This window comes from Hemicordylus capensis, chromosome 5, assembly GCF_027244095.1.
Source record: "Hemicordylus capensis ecotype Gifberg chromosome 5, rHemCap1.1.pri, whole genome shotgun sequence".
Classification (NCBI taxonomy): Eukaryota; Metazoa; Chordata; class Lepidosauria; order Squamata; family Cordylidae; genus Hemicordylus; species Hemicordylus capensis.
The window spans coordinates 86,173,842-86,188,670 of record NC_069661.1 but is presented as its reverse complement, the minus strand read 5'-3'; the positions used below and the strand labels follow the sequence as shown (position 1 = coordinate 86,188,670).

Below are 14,829 nucleotides of genomic sequence, written 5' to 3'. Positions count from 1 at the left end.
ACTGATGCTTTATCCTATGAAAAATTACTGAACTTTATCAGGGAGCATAATCAGTATGGAGACAAATGTTTTCCTGAGATGCCTTAGTGATGTCACATGGTGCCTTAGTGATGTCACATGGCAAGATCTTCAAGCAAAAGGATGTAACACTGCACATCTACTAACCTCACACCACCACAAACATATGTTATTCAATCGATATATCTTCTATCTATATAATTCTCTAAGGCCTACCCACGCGTGGCAGCTCTTGTGAGAGTATGCAAGCAGAAGCACCGTGGTGATTGGGCAGTGGGGATTCCATATGAAGATAAGGAGGAGGAGCCTGTGACAGTTAAGGTCAGTTGGAATGCAACTGTTACTGGTTCGAAGATGTTCTTGATTGTAGAGGATAGGAATCTATCTATCTAAAAGGATGGTGGGCAGGGGTCTGCGAAGAGAGGGGTCGTGAGGGAGGAAAGAGCCCTTTCAGGAGAAAGAGGCTGCCGTTGTGTGAATTAGATGAGGAAACAAGCAGGGGCGTATCTAGGGAAAATAGTGCCTAGGGCAAGCACTGAAATTGCACCCCTGTCCAAACATCTGACACCCATCTTTCAGATAACCTTACCATAATATCAGCTCAAAAATACAAGTTCAGACACTTTCAGGTGAAACAGGTTGTAAGCAACACACACATGCATACACACATACAACCACACATGTGGCACATATGTGCCAGTCGCCTTCCCAAGAAAACACAGCACATCCATGTGCTGGGCATGCCTCCATAGAGATAAGCAGTGAAAGCTCTCTTTAGCAAATGCTCTGCCATCTCAGCACACCTCACTACAGGTTGCTGCCTCCAAGAAATTCAGGGATGGGTTTTTTCTGTCCAGCCAGCCCTTGCCTAAAAGGGAGATGGCTGCAATGGGAAATCCTATGGGCCTCAAACAATCTGAAATTGTCCAGCAACTTACAATAGGCTTGGATCCAGCAGCCTGATCAGGAAGAAGGTGGAACTTACAACTAGCAACAGAACAGCAAAACAGTATGATATTCGAATCAGAAAAATAGTGTGTGTGTGTGTGTGTGTGTGTGTGTGTGTTGTGTGTGAGTGAGAGAGAGAGAGAGAGAGAGAGAGAGAGAGAGAGAGAGAGAGAGAGAGAGAGAGAGAGAGAAACAATTTATAACAATAATCTACCAATTTTCTGTCTCTGCCACACTGCAAAGGTTTGATAAAATGTTGCCCCTGTCCCATCCCTTCGAGTTCCTGGGTCTAAAGGTAAAAACAAAACAAAAACCCAGTTCTATTGCACACATATTCCATTTCCTATCTGTCGCTGTGACAGATACTAAGGTAGTAAGTGCATATGGCCTGTGATAGTGTGTATTGGATGGCCACCTTCATAGCATTACAACCCTTTCAAACGTGAGCTCTGCCATAAATGAACCAAGTAGGCACACAAATATGGTGTCTTGGATAAGTTACACCTCCCTTATTCAATACAGAGGCAGGCAACAGGCAGACTGGACAGTAAATTTTATGTCTAGTTTATCAAATGCACTAGTCAATCAGAATCACAGCATGACTATTCAATGTGCCTTTTAAAAATAATTGTGTTCAAAGTAAAAAGGGAGTTGCATTGATTTTTTTAAAAAGACATTCTAAAAAAAAACTTTTTTAGAAGGCAAGGAAACTTGAGCAAATCTACTTGGGATGCACACAGGCAATAAAAACCTGAGTACAACTCAGCTAAATTGAACAAAATAATTTGCAGCACGTTAACCACTTATTTTAAAAGACAAGCCATTTCTCAGTATGGTAAGACTGCACAACACAGAGATGGCAATAAATTGCAAATGCAACATTTCTGGGTGTGAATTCTTACAACAGTTTTTTTTTTAAAGCACCACACAAGTTAGAGCTCTGTATAGAGAATTAAACAGCAGGCGAGTGAATATTTCCATTTTATTCCTTGCCTCTCCCCCACCTCCACCCTTCAGTTTTGCCAACTTACAAGGTATTAAACCAACTTTGTCTTTTCAAGGGATGTTTTGCCCACTTACTTTTGTGCCATTTATATCTGTTTTTTAAATGCTTGGGTCCCTTGCCAACTACTTTGCACTCTTCTGACTTCCTAGATCAGGGAAAAATCTAGACTTGGGTCTTGCAGAGGCCGTTTGAACACGTGCAGTGGCCATTTTTGTTTTCAGCAGCTTTTTAATATTTTTTTTTAAAAAAATGGCCACCGCACATGCTCAAATGGTCCCTGCGAGGTCCTATGCCTTGCACAGCACTAGCCACCGCCCCCCCCCCCGTGGCACCTAGGGCACATGCCCTGGCTGCCCCTCTTAGTTTCGTCTATGGAAATAAGATCTGTTAACTCAGGAAGGGGCAGAAAGAGAGAAGAAGAAGGGAGGGGGACAGAGAAAGAGGCGAGGGATGAGCGGCCATGGTGGCTCCTACTGGCAGCAAGGAAAGGCCCAGTCAACCACTGCTGCTGTTTGGGGTTACTGAGGCCATTGGCGTAGGCAGGCAGGCAGGCAAGGGACGGGCCTGGGGCTGTCAGCAGCCTGATGGGAACGAGCAGCCATAGCAGTGGCAGCAGAGAGGAAAGGCCCAGTCCACCACTGCTGCTGCTTCTGTGGGGAGGAGCAGGAGAGGAGCTCGAAGGAGGAGGTTTCTGGGGATAGGGGGCTGCAGTTTGGCTAATAGGCACCAGCAACATTGCAGCCATGACCAAGAGGGTTCAGGGGAGTGGAGTAAAGGGTGGAGGAGTGACCAAGAGGGGTGAGGGAGATGGAAGCAACGGGATGGAAGAGAAAGAGCAGGAGTGCAGCTCAGGTGAGGGTGGAGAGGTCTCTGAGATAAGTGAGACTGTGGCAGGGGTGAGGGGAGCAATCAAGTAACTAGCACACGGATGCTCTGCATGGGTTAAGCTAGTTTCCAATATTTTTTCATTTCTTATTTGAAAAGCTGCAGAAAGTATTTCAAATATATTTTAAAATCCAGATTTGCCCCACATCACAACTATTTAGAAGGAAAATTCATAACATAAGGGAGCATTAGAACTCCAGATGGGATCTGGATTTTAGAATTTCAAGATAATTATCTTGCCTGATACAAAAGAGCAAGAAGAGTAACAAGAAGTACCTTTTCTCTGAAACAGCACCAGATTTCTAAATAACTGGTTTTTCAAAATAAGCATGAAAAGTAGGTAAGAAACATCTGAAGCAAATCAAATTCTGAACTGACCCATAAGAAACCAATATGTACCTATACAGAGAAACTACATACTGTTGCTGAAAATTCACTCTCCTTTCATGCCATGCCGACCTTGTTACCCTAGTGATTGAGCAAGCTCAATACAATCCCATGTGATTCAATTGCTGTTTTAGCAATATGTCTGTTTGGAATTATTTTTGCGCAAAGAAAGCAGGCTAATCTAGGAGAAATGAAAAATGTGCTTAGGACCACATAGGAGCTGGTTTACATCCCAATCTTAAATTCCACTTAGCTCATTCAATGGATCGTGAGGGGTGGGGGTGGGGAGGGCAATAACTTCATATAGAAATGAATCAGAAGAATGCAGCCGGTTGCAGGATATGTAGATGAACTGAGTGACATTATGAGCTGGAATAATGACACAAATCTGACAAATACTAAATGCAGACCCATACACAGAGGACTGAATGACACCACCACCACACTGAGGATTCTATTAATGGGCTTATGACTGCCTCCTTTTTGGTAATGTTTCTCCCAAGGGTTATACTCTCACATATGCTACAGCAGCTGCAAATCAGCAGAGGTACACAATCATGACAAGAACATTCAGAAATAAGTGAAAAAACAAGCTCATCTAGGTGCAGTATATTTAGAATCATGGTGATTACATGGAGAGAGAGGGAGGGAATGGAACCAAAGAGATGGATAAAGTTGGACAAATTCTGCCCATATATGACAACCATAAGAGTAGAAGACCTGGAAGCAGTACACAAAAACACCTCTTCAATTTAGGAGTTTTTTTCTAGGGCAATTAGTTCAGGGACTATGCTGATTCTTAGCTGAGTTGTACCAACACTACAGGTGAATTGCATGTTAAAATAACATATAATTGAAAATGAAGGAGCAGACATTTACAACAGTGAAGCAAGGCACATAGTCTAAATATACATTCTTAAAAACAGCAAGCTTGTAAAATGTACAAGCTTGTACAAGGGTAGTTGAAGATGCATTTTTTTTTATTTTAAAAATCTAGGTCGATGTGAGTGGGGATACATTAGCATATAATTACCTGGGAAGCAGGTTGTTAGGTGTTCCATTAGTGCTTCTTGCGTGACTTGTTTTCGTGCTGAGTTCATTGCAGAGATGGCCAAGCAAAGGATTTCCCCAAGTGGGATAAACTGTGATTGACTGATGGGAGACATACTGATGGGTGATACATCACCTGCAGAGAGAAAATGGACTTTTAGCCAAGTGTTTTGCTTAACTATCATTTAGTCAGAATGAGTATATGGAGACAGACCGATGCTTCCATCACAGTTTTGCAATAAAACCCTCACAATAAAAGAAGAATTACATTAGAAAATCTTTGCCAACTTACTCAAGTTGTTAGTAGCAGCAAGAAGCACAACAATAGAGACTGAAAATCACCGACTGGTCTGAACAGAGATCTGAGAATGTTTATAGGGAAAAAACGTTCAGAGAGCAATTTGGTGTGGTGGAGCTGCTTGGCATTTGTATGAAGTAAAAAAGACTTAGCAGCTTTTCAAATATTGAAGGATGCAAGTTATAAATTTAGAAAACTACACCAGATGATAGAAAGAGTTATATTTATGCATATAGCTGAAGACCGACACTTCTAAATGTATGTACCGACTGATAATGAATATACTGTGATTCTTAATACAGGGAAGAACGGAAAAAAGACTTTCTCAATTTGTTTGCATAATTGTGATAGCAATATTTTCAAAATGGTAATGTGTCATAAAAATATGTTTAGTTCACTACCCTGTTGCAGCACAGCAGCACTTCAACAATATGAGAACATGACAGTATCAGCACTGTCAAACAGGTACATTACTTGTCTTGAAATAAATATCATTTAACCTTATTAGATTATGTATTCAGGTTTTCCCTCCCATCTTATTTTCAAATCTATGTATTGCTGTGAACTTTTGAAGAGCAATTAAAAAAAAATTACATTAAAATTTAAGGAAAACATCCCCACTGATAAACAATTTGAAGGGGTAAAAGTATCACGTGCATGATAGCTCCTGAAGTCTGTTTCAGGCGCAGTTCTCACTGAGGTGGTAATCTTGCATCTGAGCAGTACTACTTCAAACTACAGTTGGGGGCTTCCATGATAGAATGCTTTGCAATACAAAAAAATCCTTTACATACTGAGAATTAGATGTTAGAGACAAGGGCTGTTGCCTAGTATAATTTCTGAAATAATATTATTTAGCATTTATAGAAAGGTTTTTGAGTGTGCAAAGCACTAGGGATGTGCACGAACTGGTTTGGAGGCCCTTTTTACAGACCTCCAAACCGTTTCACAGGTCCAGTGGTTTGGCTGGTTCGAAGGTGGGGGGTAGATTTAAGGACCGGGGAGGGTGCTTTTACACACACACACGCTGGCTGCATTTCCCCCACTGGCACTGTGTCTAAAAACGGTCCCAGGAGATGGCAGTGTACCTTCTTGCCACCCCGGTGTACGTCAGACCAGAAGGACCTGGAAGTGCTCGTTGCACATGTGCATGTCACACTCTCATGTTGCAGCTTGTGCATGTACACAAAGTACTTCTGGGTACTTCTAGTCCAATGTACACTGGGGCGGCTTCTCTTGTCTGTGGATAATATGCTTTTCTTGTCTGTGGATAATATTTTGATTATTTTTGAGAAGCGTTGTTCCAAAAAAAAAAAAAAAAAAGGAAGTACACTGCTGCCCCACAGGACTATTTTTAGACACAGCGCTGCCAGGGGAAATGTGGTGGGCATGGTGGTAAGAGCACCTCCCCGGTCCTTAAAGCTACCCCCCTCACCTTTGAACCGGCAGGCGCCGGTTCCATGCACACCACTACATAGCACTTTATCACACGTATTCAAACTGTTAGGTTGCTATAAGGTTGCAGTCCCATAAAGTAAAGTAAAATGTGCCGTCAAGTCGATTTTGACTCTTGGCGCCCACAGAGCCCTGTGGTTTTCTTTTGGTAGCATACAGGAGGGGTTTACCATTGCCTCCTTCCACACAGTATGAGATGATGCCTTTCAGCATCTTCCTCTATCGCTGCTGCCCAATAAAGTCCCAGCAGGGATTCAAACTGGCAATCTTCTGCTTGTTAGTAAAGCATTTCCCCGCTGTGCCACTTATGGTGACTACAGTCCCATATCATACCCAAATTGCAGTTGAGGCTGAGGGAGCGGCTTGCCTAAGGCCACCTAGCGAGTTCATGGCAGATGCAAGGTTTGGGCTGACATCTAGCTTTCTACGTGCAAGAAAACATTTTGCGTGTTAGATCATTCAATTCTGAGAGCCCTCAGCTCTGGAAGTTCAGACACAGGTTTACCATTTCAGTGCAACCAAGGCCTCTGCCATAATTCTTTCCAGATGGTCCCCAATGTATGCTAATATTTATTATATACAACAGTAAGGAAATATATGAACTGGAAGCTTCCACTGCCAAAAAGGAGAATAAAAAATAAGCACTAAGCACAGGAGTGGGCTTCTAGACTCAAATTAATTCAGGGGTGGGCATCACATTTGTGAACTTAGTAAAAAAAAAAAAAATCAAGCAAAAAGATGGTTCATTTTGCAAGGGTTTCAGTCCAGGGTTCAATAAATCCTCTGCCATCTGGAAGAGATCACCTGGATACAATCCAGCTGGTGGTGGTGAAAGAAGATTTCTTTGCTACTATCATCTCCACCTCATAGGCTGGCAAATAAACTCTATGAAATGAAATGAAATGCTCAATCAGATTCAGCTAGAGTCTTCTCCTACTTTCTATCAGGCCGGGTTCACACGTAATGTGAAACCGGAGTCTGGAGAAGCAGCAGTTTGTAACTCCAAATAGCGCCACAGACGTTCATCAAATTGCAGCCCACCAAACTCAAGTTAGAACATAAGAACAGCCTTGCAGGATCAGGCCCAAGGCCCATCTAGTCCAGCATCCTGTTTTGCACAGTGGCCCACCAGATGCCGCTGGAAGCCACAGGCAGGAGTTGAGGGCATGCCCTCTCTCCTGCTGTTCCAGGACAGGAGATCCCCTCTCTGCTGCTTGGCCTCTAAGGCAGATCCCAGCAGGCTACACGGCCAGACTGTGAGACTGTCAGTGGGCTGGCCAGGATTGGCCACAATCTGGAAAGGGGTGTGGCAAACATGATCATGCATGGGGGGGGGGTTGGAGTTGCAGGGGCTGGAGGTTGGAATCCCACTGTTACTGAGGGAGGGGAGCACTATTCCTTCTAAGCTGCACAGCTGAGCATGCGTACACAAAAGTTTAGCTCCCTGCTCAGCCAATTCCAGCAGTTGCACAGGCTCCCCCATGCTGGGACGGCTGCTTCAGTTTCTGCCTTTTCCTCCTTCCCCAATGCAACCTCTCCCCTGCCTGCCACGTTGAAAGTGCCACTCCCAAGTCCCAATCAATGGCAGTGAAGGCTGGCTGTGCTGCAGCCTGCCCACCTGCAGCCCCAGCCAGCCAGCCAGGCTCAGTGTGGGTGACGGTGCTGCTGCTGAGCAAGCGAGAAGGCTCTCATGCAGACAGCCTCTTCCACCCGCCATTCAGAGGAACATAGGAAGCTGCCATATACTGAGTCAGACCATAGGTCCATGTAGCTCAGTATTGCCTACACAGACTGGCAGTGGCTTCTCCAAGGTTGCAGGCAGGATCTCTCTCAGCCCTATCTTGGAGAGGCCAGGGAGGGAACTTGGAGCCTAGATGCTCTTGCCAGAGCAGCTCCATCCCCTAAGGGGAATATCTTACAGTGCGCATGCATCAAGTCTCCCATTCATATACAACCATCGCAGGCCCTACTTAGAAAAGGAGACAAGTCATGCTTGCTACCACAAGACCAACTCTCCTCTCAGGCTGCACTTGTGCTGTGTGCGCACTCACCCACGTGACACCGTACCCACTCGCAGCACACACAAGTCTCGGGTGAGGGAGGACAAGCATGAGGCAGCAGCAACCCAGAGGCAGGAGCTGCAGTCGACCGCAGCCACCCTCTGTCAGGTCTCTCTCTCACCTCCCTCGTGCTCAGCCCCCTTGGCTTTCTCTTTCTCCTTGTCCTCCTCATCTCCTGCTAGTTTCTCTTTTTACCTGGCTTTGTTTGTTCTTGTGTTCTGTTTTATTTTTGGTAGTTAGTGTTTCTGGTGTTACTGTTAGCTCCTAATAGTCCTTCCTTCTTGGTCTTTCTCTGCCCCTTGTCCCTTATAGGACTTCTCTGGAGTCAAGAGTTTGGGGTGCGTTTTTTGGCTGCTGTTTCGATCCTTTGGACTTCTCCTTGGACCCTAACCAAGGGTGTAGCTATAGCTGAGCGGATGAGTTCAAAGAACACGGTCCCTCCAGCTCCTGAGGGCCCCCAGCTCCTTCTTCTTATCCATTCAGTCGTGTCCGACTCTCGGTCACTATGGATCAATGCACTTCATGCCATCCTATCTCGTACAGCTTCCTTTAATTCCACCATGGTCATTCCGGTGTCATTTTTAATACTATCCAGCCACCGAGTACAAGACCGTCCCCATCTCCTTCTTCCACTGATCATTCCAACATAATTGTCTTTTTGAGCTCCACCCCTCCCTATTTCCCCCCCTCCAGCTCCACCCCTCCCTATTTTCTCCATTATCTCCCTCATTCTGAGGGGCCGCTGGGGAGAGGAGTAAACACAGGTCCCCTCTTCCCTAGCTACACCCCTGACCCTAACCGCCCCCTGCCCTTCTCCTGCGTGTCCCATTGCTACATTCATAGTGTCCTCCTCTTTGGGCTCCCCTCCCCCCTTTTCTTCCTCTGTTCTCTCATCATTATGTATTTCCATCCTAATTCTGGATCTCTCTTTGATCCCTCTTCCCACCCACCCTTTCCCCCTTCTTCACTCTTCTCTGCGGTCTTTTCTGACTGTCTTGCCTTTTCTTGTCTGTTTTTCCTCCCCATGGCCAAACTGCATTCCTACCCACCCACTCCCCCGCAAACTATCCTCGCTCTTTGTCTCTTCTCTTTCCCCACATGTCATAGTGGGGTAGCCACGTGAAGATAAGGAGGTGAACCCCACATGGGAACTACACTAAATAATTTTAGGAGGACATTGATAATATTATCAAGGATATAAAATTACAAAGACATGCTTTTCTTGTCTGTGGATAATATTTTGATTATTTTTGAGAAGCGTTGTTCCTAAAAAATAAAAAAAAAATTTCTTTTTGGAAAGGTGTTCTATTCCTACTTGGTCCTGAACCCATTGCCTCCCCCACCAGTACTATGGGGGTTGCATGCTGATGGCCAGTGTAAAGGGCAGCCCAAGCAGGGATTCTGGAGCTGCCAAGTTCTACTTTTCACCTCAGCCCCTTCCCCTTTGGGGGTTTGCACTTCCTAGGTTTACTCATGAGCAGGCCTGGTCGCTAGGGTTAGTAGTGCTCCAGTATGTGGGAAGTGCTCTACTGCTGTGAAGATAGGGCCACCTGAACAGCAGCATACTGCTCAGAAATGATAGTAAAAGGCCAGGGGGATACCCCTTCAAGTTCATGAGAAGAACCACCAGAGGGGGAGGTGAGAGAATTGCTAAGCAAATTCAGTCATGATAACTGACAGCAAAACATCCCCTTCTCCCTCCAGTCACTCGTTCACAGGAGTGATAGGCCACTGAGGCTCTATATTGAGCAAGGTTGCATTGTGGAGAGAATCTGTGGGGAGGGGTACCCCAGAGACTGCTTTCTCTGTCTTGGTGGCTGCTGCTGAGTAGCTCTCGGAGCATGCCCTCTGCCAGCCTGTCCACCCATAGGGACAAGTGCACCCTTATCTGTGCCCCAAAATGGCGACCCCGCTGTCCCAGAGTTGCTTCAAAATGGGGTCCCCCTTCTCCCAGGAATTCATGCACTGGCAGATCTGCATACAGCATGATGCAGGACCAGGTACAGACACCCCAGAATCCTTCGTCGTCCCTCATTTACATATCCCCTCCTAGGATGTCTCCATGCTTCCCTTCCCTCCAGTGTTCCCTCTAATTTAATAAGTGAGTGAGTGGAATGAGTTTTGTTTGGGATGGCAATATCAAGGCAGCGTGCGCACGTGTGCATTATTATGTGCCACTATAGATATACAACACATATGTGTGCGCACATGCACACACACTCCATAAACATGAAAGGAAAGAAGTGTATTTTATAATTCTATTATATTTATAAAATTGGATTTGTATTTTCTTGCACTTCCTATTTAAGTATAATAAAAATAAGGCCGAATCTAAAACAAGGCAGAAGCAAAGCTGAAAATTTTAAAGCTAAAAAGGAGCATATACATTGCAAAGGAATAGTTTCTTTTTGCAAAGGGGTTCGATTCCTACTTGGAGCTTATTCAGTGGGACTCACAACTTTACAACATTATTCCATTTGTATGATAGTGATCCTTCCAGACAGTATTTACTTCGTCAAAATCTATTATATTAATTCTCTTAGCCGGTGCGTGTTCTCCTGGATTTGGTGGTGGAACTCTCACGAGAGTTCCTAGCATTGGGTGAGAGTTGGGGCAAAGAAAAAATGGTGGCCACCGGGAGGCAGTGGCAGCGGGACAACCTGATCTGGCCAGGCCATGCCGTCCGGGGTAAGGGGGGGAAGGTGGGGGCAGCAGCAAAGTCTGTCCTGTCCGCGGGAGGCGGGAGCGGGATGTGGCCATCCAAGGTATGGGCAAAGCCGGTCTGCCGGCGGGAGGCAGCGGCGGGGCAGTGCAGGTAAGGGGGAGGCGGCAGCCGAAGCAGCAAAGCCCGGCCTGCCCGAGGGAGGCGGTGGGTTGCCAGATTGGCTCCCTGGGACAGCCGTCCCATCAGTACCAGGCAAAGGGGAGGCAGCGGCAGTGGTGGCAAAGCCCAGCCTGGCCGCCGGGGGCCGGAGGCAGCATGCCAGGCCAGTAAGACAAGAAAGTGGCGGGGAAGCAGCGGAGAGACTACAAAGGGGGTGAGTGGGAAAGAGAGAGTGCAGAGTGGGGCAGGAGGGAGGGGGAGGGGCAAGAGAGAGTGGGGCAAGAGAAAGAGCCCCAAATAGCGCACAGATGCTCTGTGCGGGTAGGCTAGTAAGTACATATTTATAGCATACTGTGTTCTCTGGTGGTCCTTTACACCCATTCAAAATTCCCAGACACAGAATGGCACTGCACCATATGCAGATCTCCTGGTGCAGGGATTAGCAGAAGAAGGGAGCACTGGCTTCGAGAAGCTCCAGGACAACAGGGTCACAGTTTGGGGCTGTGGACAAGGATGAGAATCCCGACATGAGCACAAGGGCTGGTAGGGTTCACGGTTTGACAGCAACTTGGTGGCAGTCGCCAAGACCATGACAGTAGTTGCCTGAGTCCCCGTCCCCGTGACTTTCCTGCATAGAGCACCCAGGGTCCATGTTGAGTCCCCAAAGTCTATCACCCTTGTGTGAGTAGGGTACTTTAGAGTGCCCTTTTCTTTCCCAGATGGCTCTTCTCATGAGTAAGCCTAGGGACCGATAACCCCCAAGAGGAAGGGGCTAGGCCTCCCTTCCCCAACCTTTTTGTTATAAATATAGAACTCAGCTGTTCAATAATCCCTGCTTGCTGCTGCTATTTGGAGCTGACCCTGGGCATCCCCCTGCCCTATGCTCTCCTCCCGGCACTGTGATGGGTGCCCTGCTTATATTGCCACCTGGAGTGTTTGTTCTTGTGGACATACACTGCTGCAGCTCCCTTATCAGGTAGCAAAGAACTTAGTGTCAGTCTTGTCATCCCATCCCCTTTCCCTCCTGCTTGCCAGCTGGGGGGAGTAAGGGATGGAGATGGGACAGGGAATGCCCATTGAGAAGATGGCAAGGCTCCAATGGTGCCTGGCAACTCCATAGCTGGATAGCTGACAGGAGGGACGAGGCTGGTTCTCCAAAAGGTGGCCAGTGAGAAGTGCTGAAGGCAGGGAGCAGCCACATCCTCGGGCAGCTCTGCATTGCTGCATCTATGATTGCAATTTGGAAATTGGCCCGAAACCACAGTTATGGTGGCACCCAGAGTCGTACGTAACACCTTGGCGGCCATACCTCAGGTCCTGGCAGCGAACCTTTGTGCAAACCCAAGGTTCAAATTGGATAGAGGCCTCAAGGATAGAGGCCTCAAGGCCTTATGAGGCACAGGGAAAGGGCACTGGTGAGCGATTCTGTCAACTACCCTGATTCAACTCCTATTCCATACTTTAAGAAGGGCACCTACTAAGTAGGCACTACATTCTCCCATACACCTCCAAAGCATTTCAGAAACCAAGAAACCACACCCAGAGATGTGAGTTTTGGGCAGTATAGAAGTGTGTTAAATAAATATAGAAATAAGTGGATCCATAAGTCTCTAGGAACAGACTATCTTAACAGGTCTACTAACAATGCAGGAAGGGAGGAATAAATTCAAATGTGTCTTGTTCAGGTAGACATTTTTCAATACTAAAAAACTGACAACCTCCAACACCAAGCCAGAGGACCAATGGGCAGCTAGGAAGATGAAATACCAGAAGAATCCCCAATCAAACCATAGCACTCAACACAAGAAACAATGTTAATTGCCATCTGTACAGGGTACTTGTGGACAGAGACAAACTCAATAAGCAGTGTAGTCCAACACCCTTCCCATTGCTAGGCTGATAATGAGCTGAATACCCAGCTGGAATGAGCTATGCCCAAAATGATATGCTTGTCTTATTCAGCCAGGTTTTGGCAAGACAAGCCAGGCTTTAGATTGTGAGCCCTTTGGGGACAGGGAGCCATTTTTTATCTATTTATATGTAAACCAATTTGGGAATGTTTGTTGAAAAGCGGTACATAAATATTCGTATTAGTAAGTCTGTAGCAAGTCCATCCCAGTAATAACATCAAGGAGGGGAGACATTAACAGATTTGTTCTGGCAATAACCACCATCAATAATGCCCAGTGGGCAGTATAACACCAACATTATTTAGAATGGGAAGGAAATTAGAAGGGAATTGAGTACAACCAGGTTCCTGCTTTAACATTGCCCATCTAAACCCCTCCCACTGCCATATATTCCATATCAACATACCACATTAATAGAGGCCCAGCACAAATTAGCCTAACTGCTCTGACCAATCACATCTTATTCTCAGACCAGCAGATCTACTATCTCACCAACTGTCTACTCTTCTCTGAAGTTCTGCTTCCAGTGTCAGTTTGGTAGTAGAGACGGGTGAAGAGGAGGCACCCATCCAGATATCATCTCCCACCCCAGCTGGATCTTGGAAAGCAGAAGCTGGTCTCTTTGGGGGTTGTGTTTTCCTTTCCAGTAAGATATCATGTGTTGTAGAACAGTTTGCATAATGGCTCTTGCAAGCACTTATTGGGAGAGACTGAAACAGCAAAATTAGCGCTTATATTAATTCAGAAATAAAATCAACACTTGAGAAGACTGAGCACAGAAGTTAGGAAGGGAAGACAGGAGTAGGTCAGTACAATAGGTATTAAATTAGGAACATATATGACCATAAGTTGATAAAATCAATGTTTAAAAATGGTATTCACATGGGCACAATCCAACATCTTCCATGCTATCCACATAGCAGTACTTTTGTGCAATTTCCCTTTATTTCAGTGGAGCTTGTGGAGAATACATTCCAAGTGGATTGTGCCAACTTTCAAACAAAAATGTTTTGGTTGCCAAAGAAAGTTTCCCTAATAAAAATCTCATGTGAAGAAGAAGAAGAAGAAGAAGAAGAAGAAGAAGAAGAAGAAGAAGAAGTTGTACGCATGCATGCAAGCCTAATAGAAATACAGATGGTAGAAAGTAGAGAAGTAGTCTTAATTTAAAAAGAGCTCAGCTGAACTGTGCAACTTCTTGGGCTGTATATGTATTATATTCCTACATACTTAATTGATTCTTCGGATTTGTGTAGCCAGTGTTATCAAATACTTAGGCTACCTGCACATTAAGAGTGATGTCTGGAACAGGGATGCTTGTTCCGAAGTAGGAATGCTTCCTCTAGAATAAAGATTCCTCTTCCAGGCTACAGACAACACTAAATGCCACCCAGTCTGTTTGTGGAGATAAATTCATAGGCCATTATCCAATACTGAACTGGATAAACTTAAGCCCACTGCTTTCAATGAGCTTCTGGTGCTTAATTCTGTGCTGGATTCAAAAGCGCTGCCCATGTTTGTCAGAGACAGCCAACACAACAATGAGGGCCGAGTGGCACTTCAAAATCCAACAATCAAGAATTTGGTGTCTGTATAGTGTGTCTCAACATTATACTGTATGACAGAGTATGCAGCTAATATTTTCCTGTTAAATCAAAATATTTGCTAGAACTAAACAAATTGCTTTTGAATGCTTCAGCATACCTGGGAACTATTTCCATTTTCCCACTTACATTTGGTTTTAAAATCAAACAGGCTGATAAACATTTACATGTGGCTCCTGAAACACCTAATGGCGCAGCGGGGAAGTGACTTGATTAGCAAGCCAGAGGTTTCCAGTTCGAATCCCCGCTGGTATGTTCACCAGATTATGGGAAACACCTATTTTGGGCAGCAGCAATATAGGAAGATGCTGAAAGGCATCATGCCATACTGTGCAGGTGATGGCAATGGTAAACTCCTCCTGTATTCTACCAAAGACAACCACAGGG

At 45.5% G+C, this 14,829-nt stretch overlaps 1 protein-coding gene across 4 annotated transcripts in view; it reads right to left on the bottom strand.

Moving 5' to 3' along the window:
* STOX2 (storkhead box 2) overlaps window positions 1-14,829 on the bottom strand; it is a 246,056-nt gene that overhangs the window by 39,330 nt on the left and 191,897 nt on the right. For all 4 annotated transcript variants that reach the window (XM_053257670.1, XM_053257671.1, XM_053257672.1 and 1 more), the window contains one exon: window positions 4,278-4,430. In XM_053257670.1, the coding sequence (XP_053113645.1) occupies window positions 4,278-4,430 (153 nt within the window). The remainder of the gene's footprint in view (window positions 1-4,277; window positions 4,431-14,829) is intronic.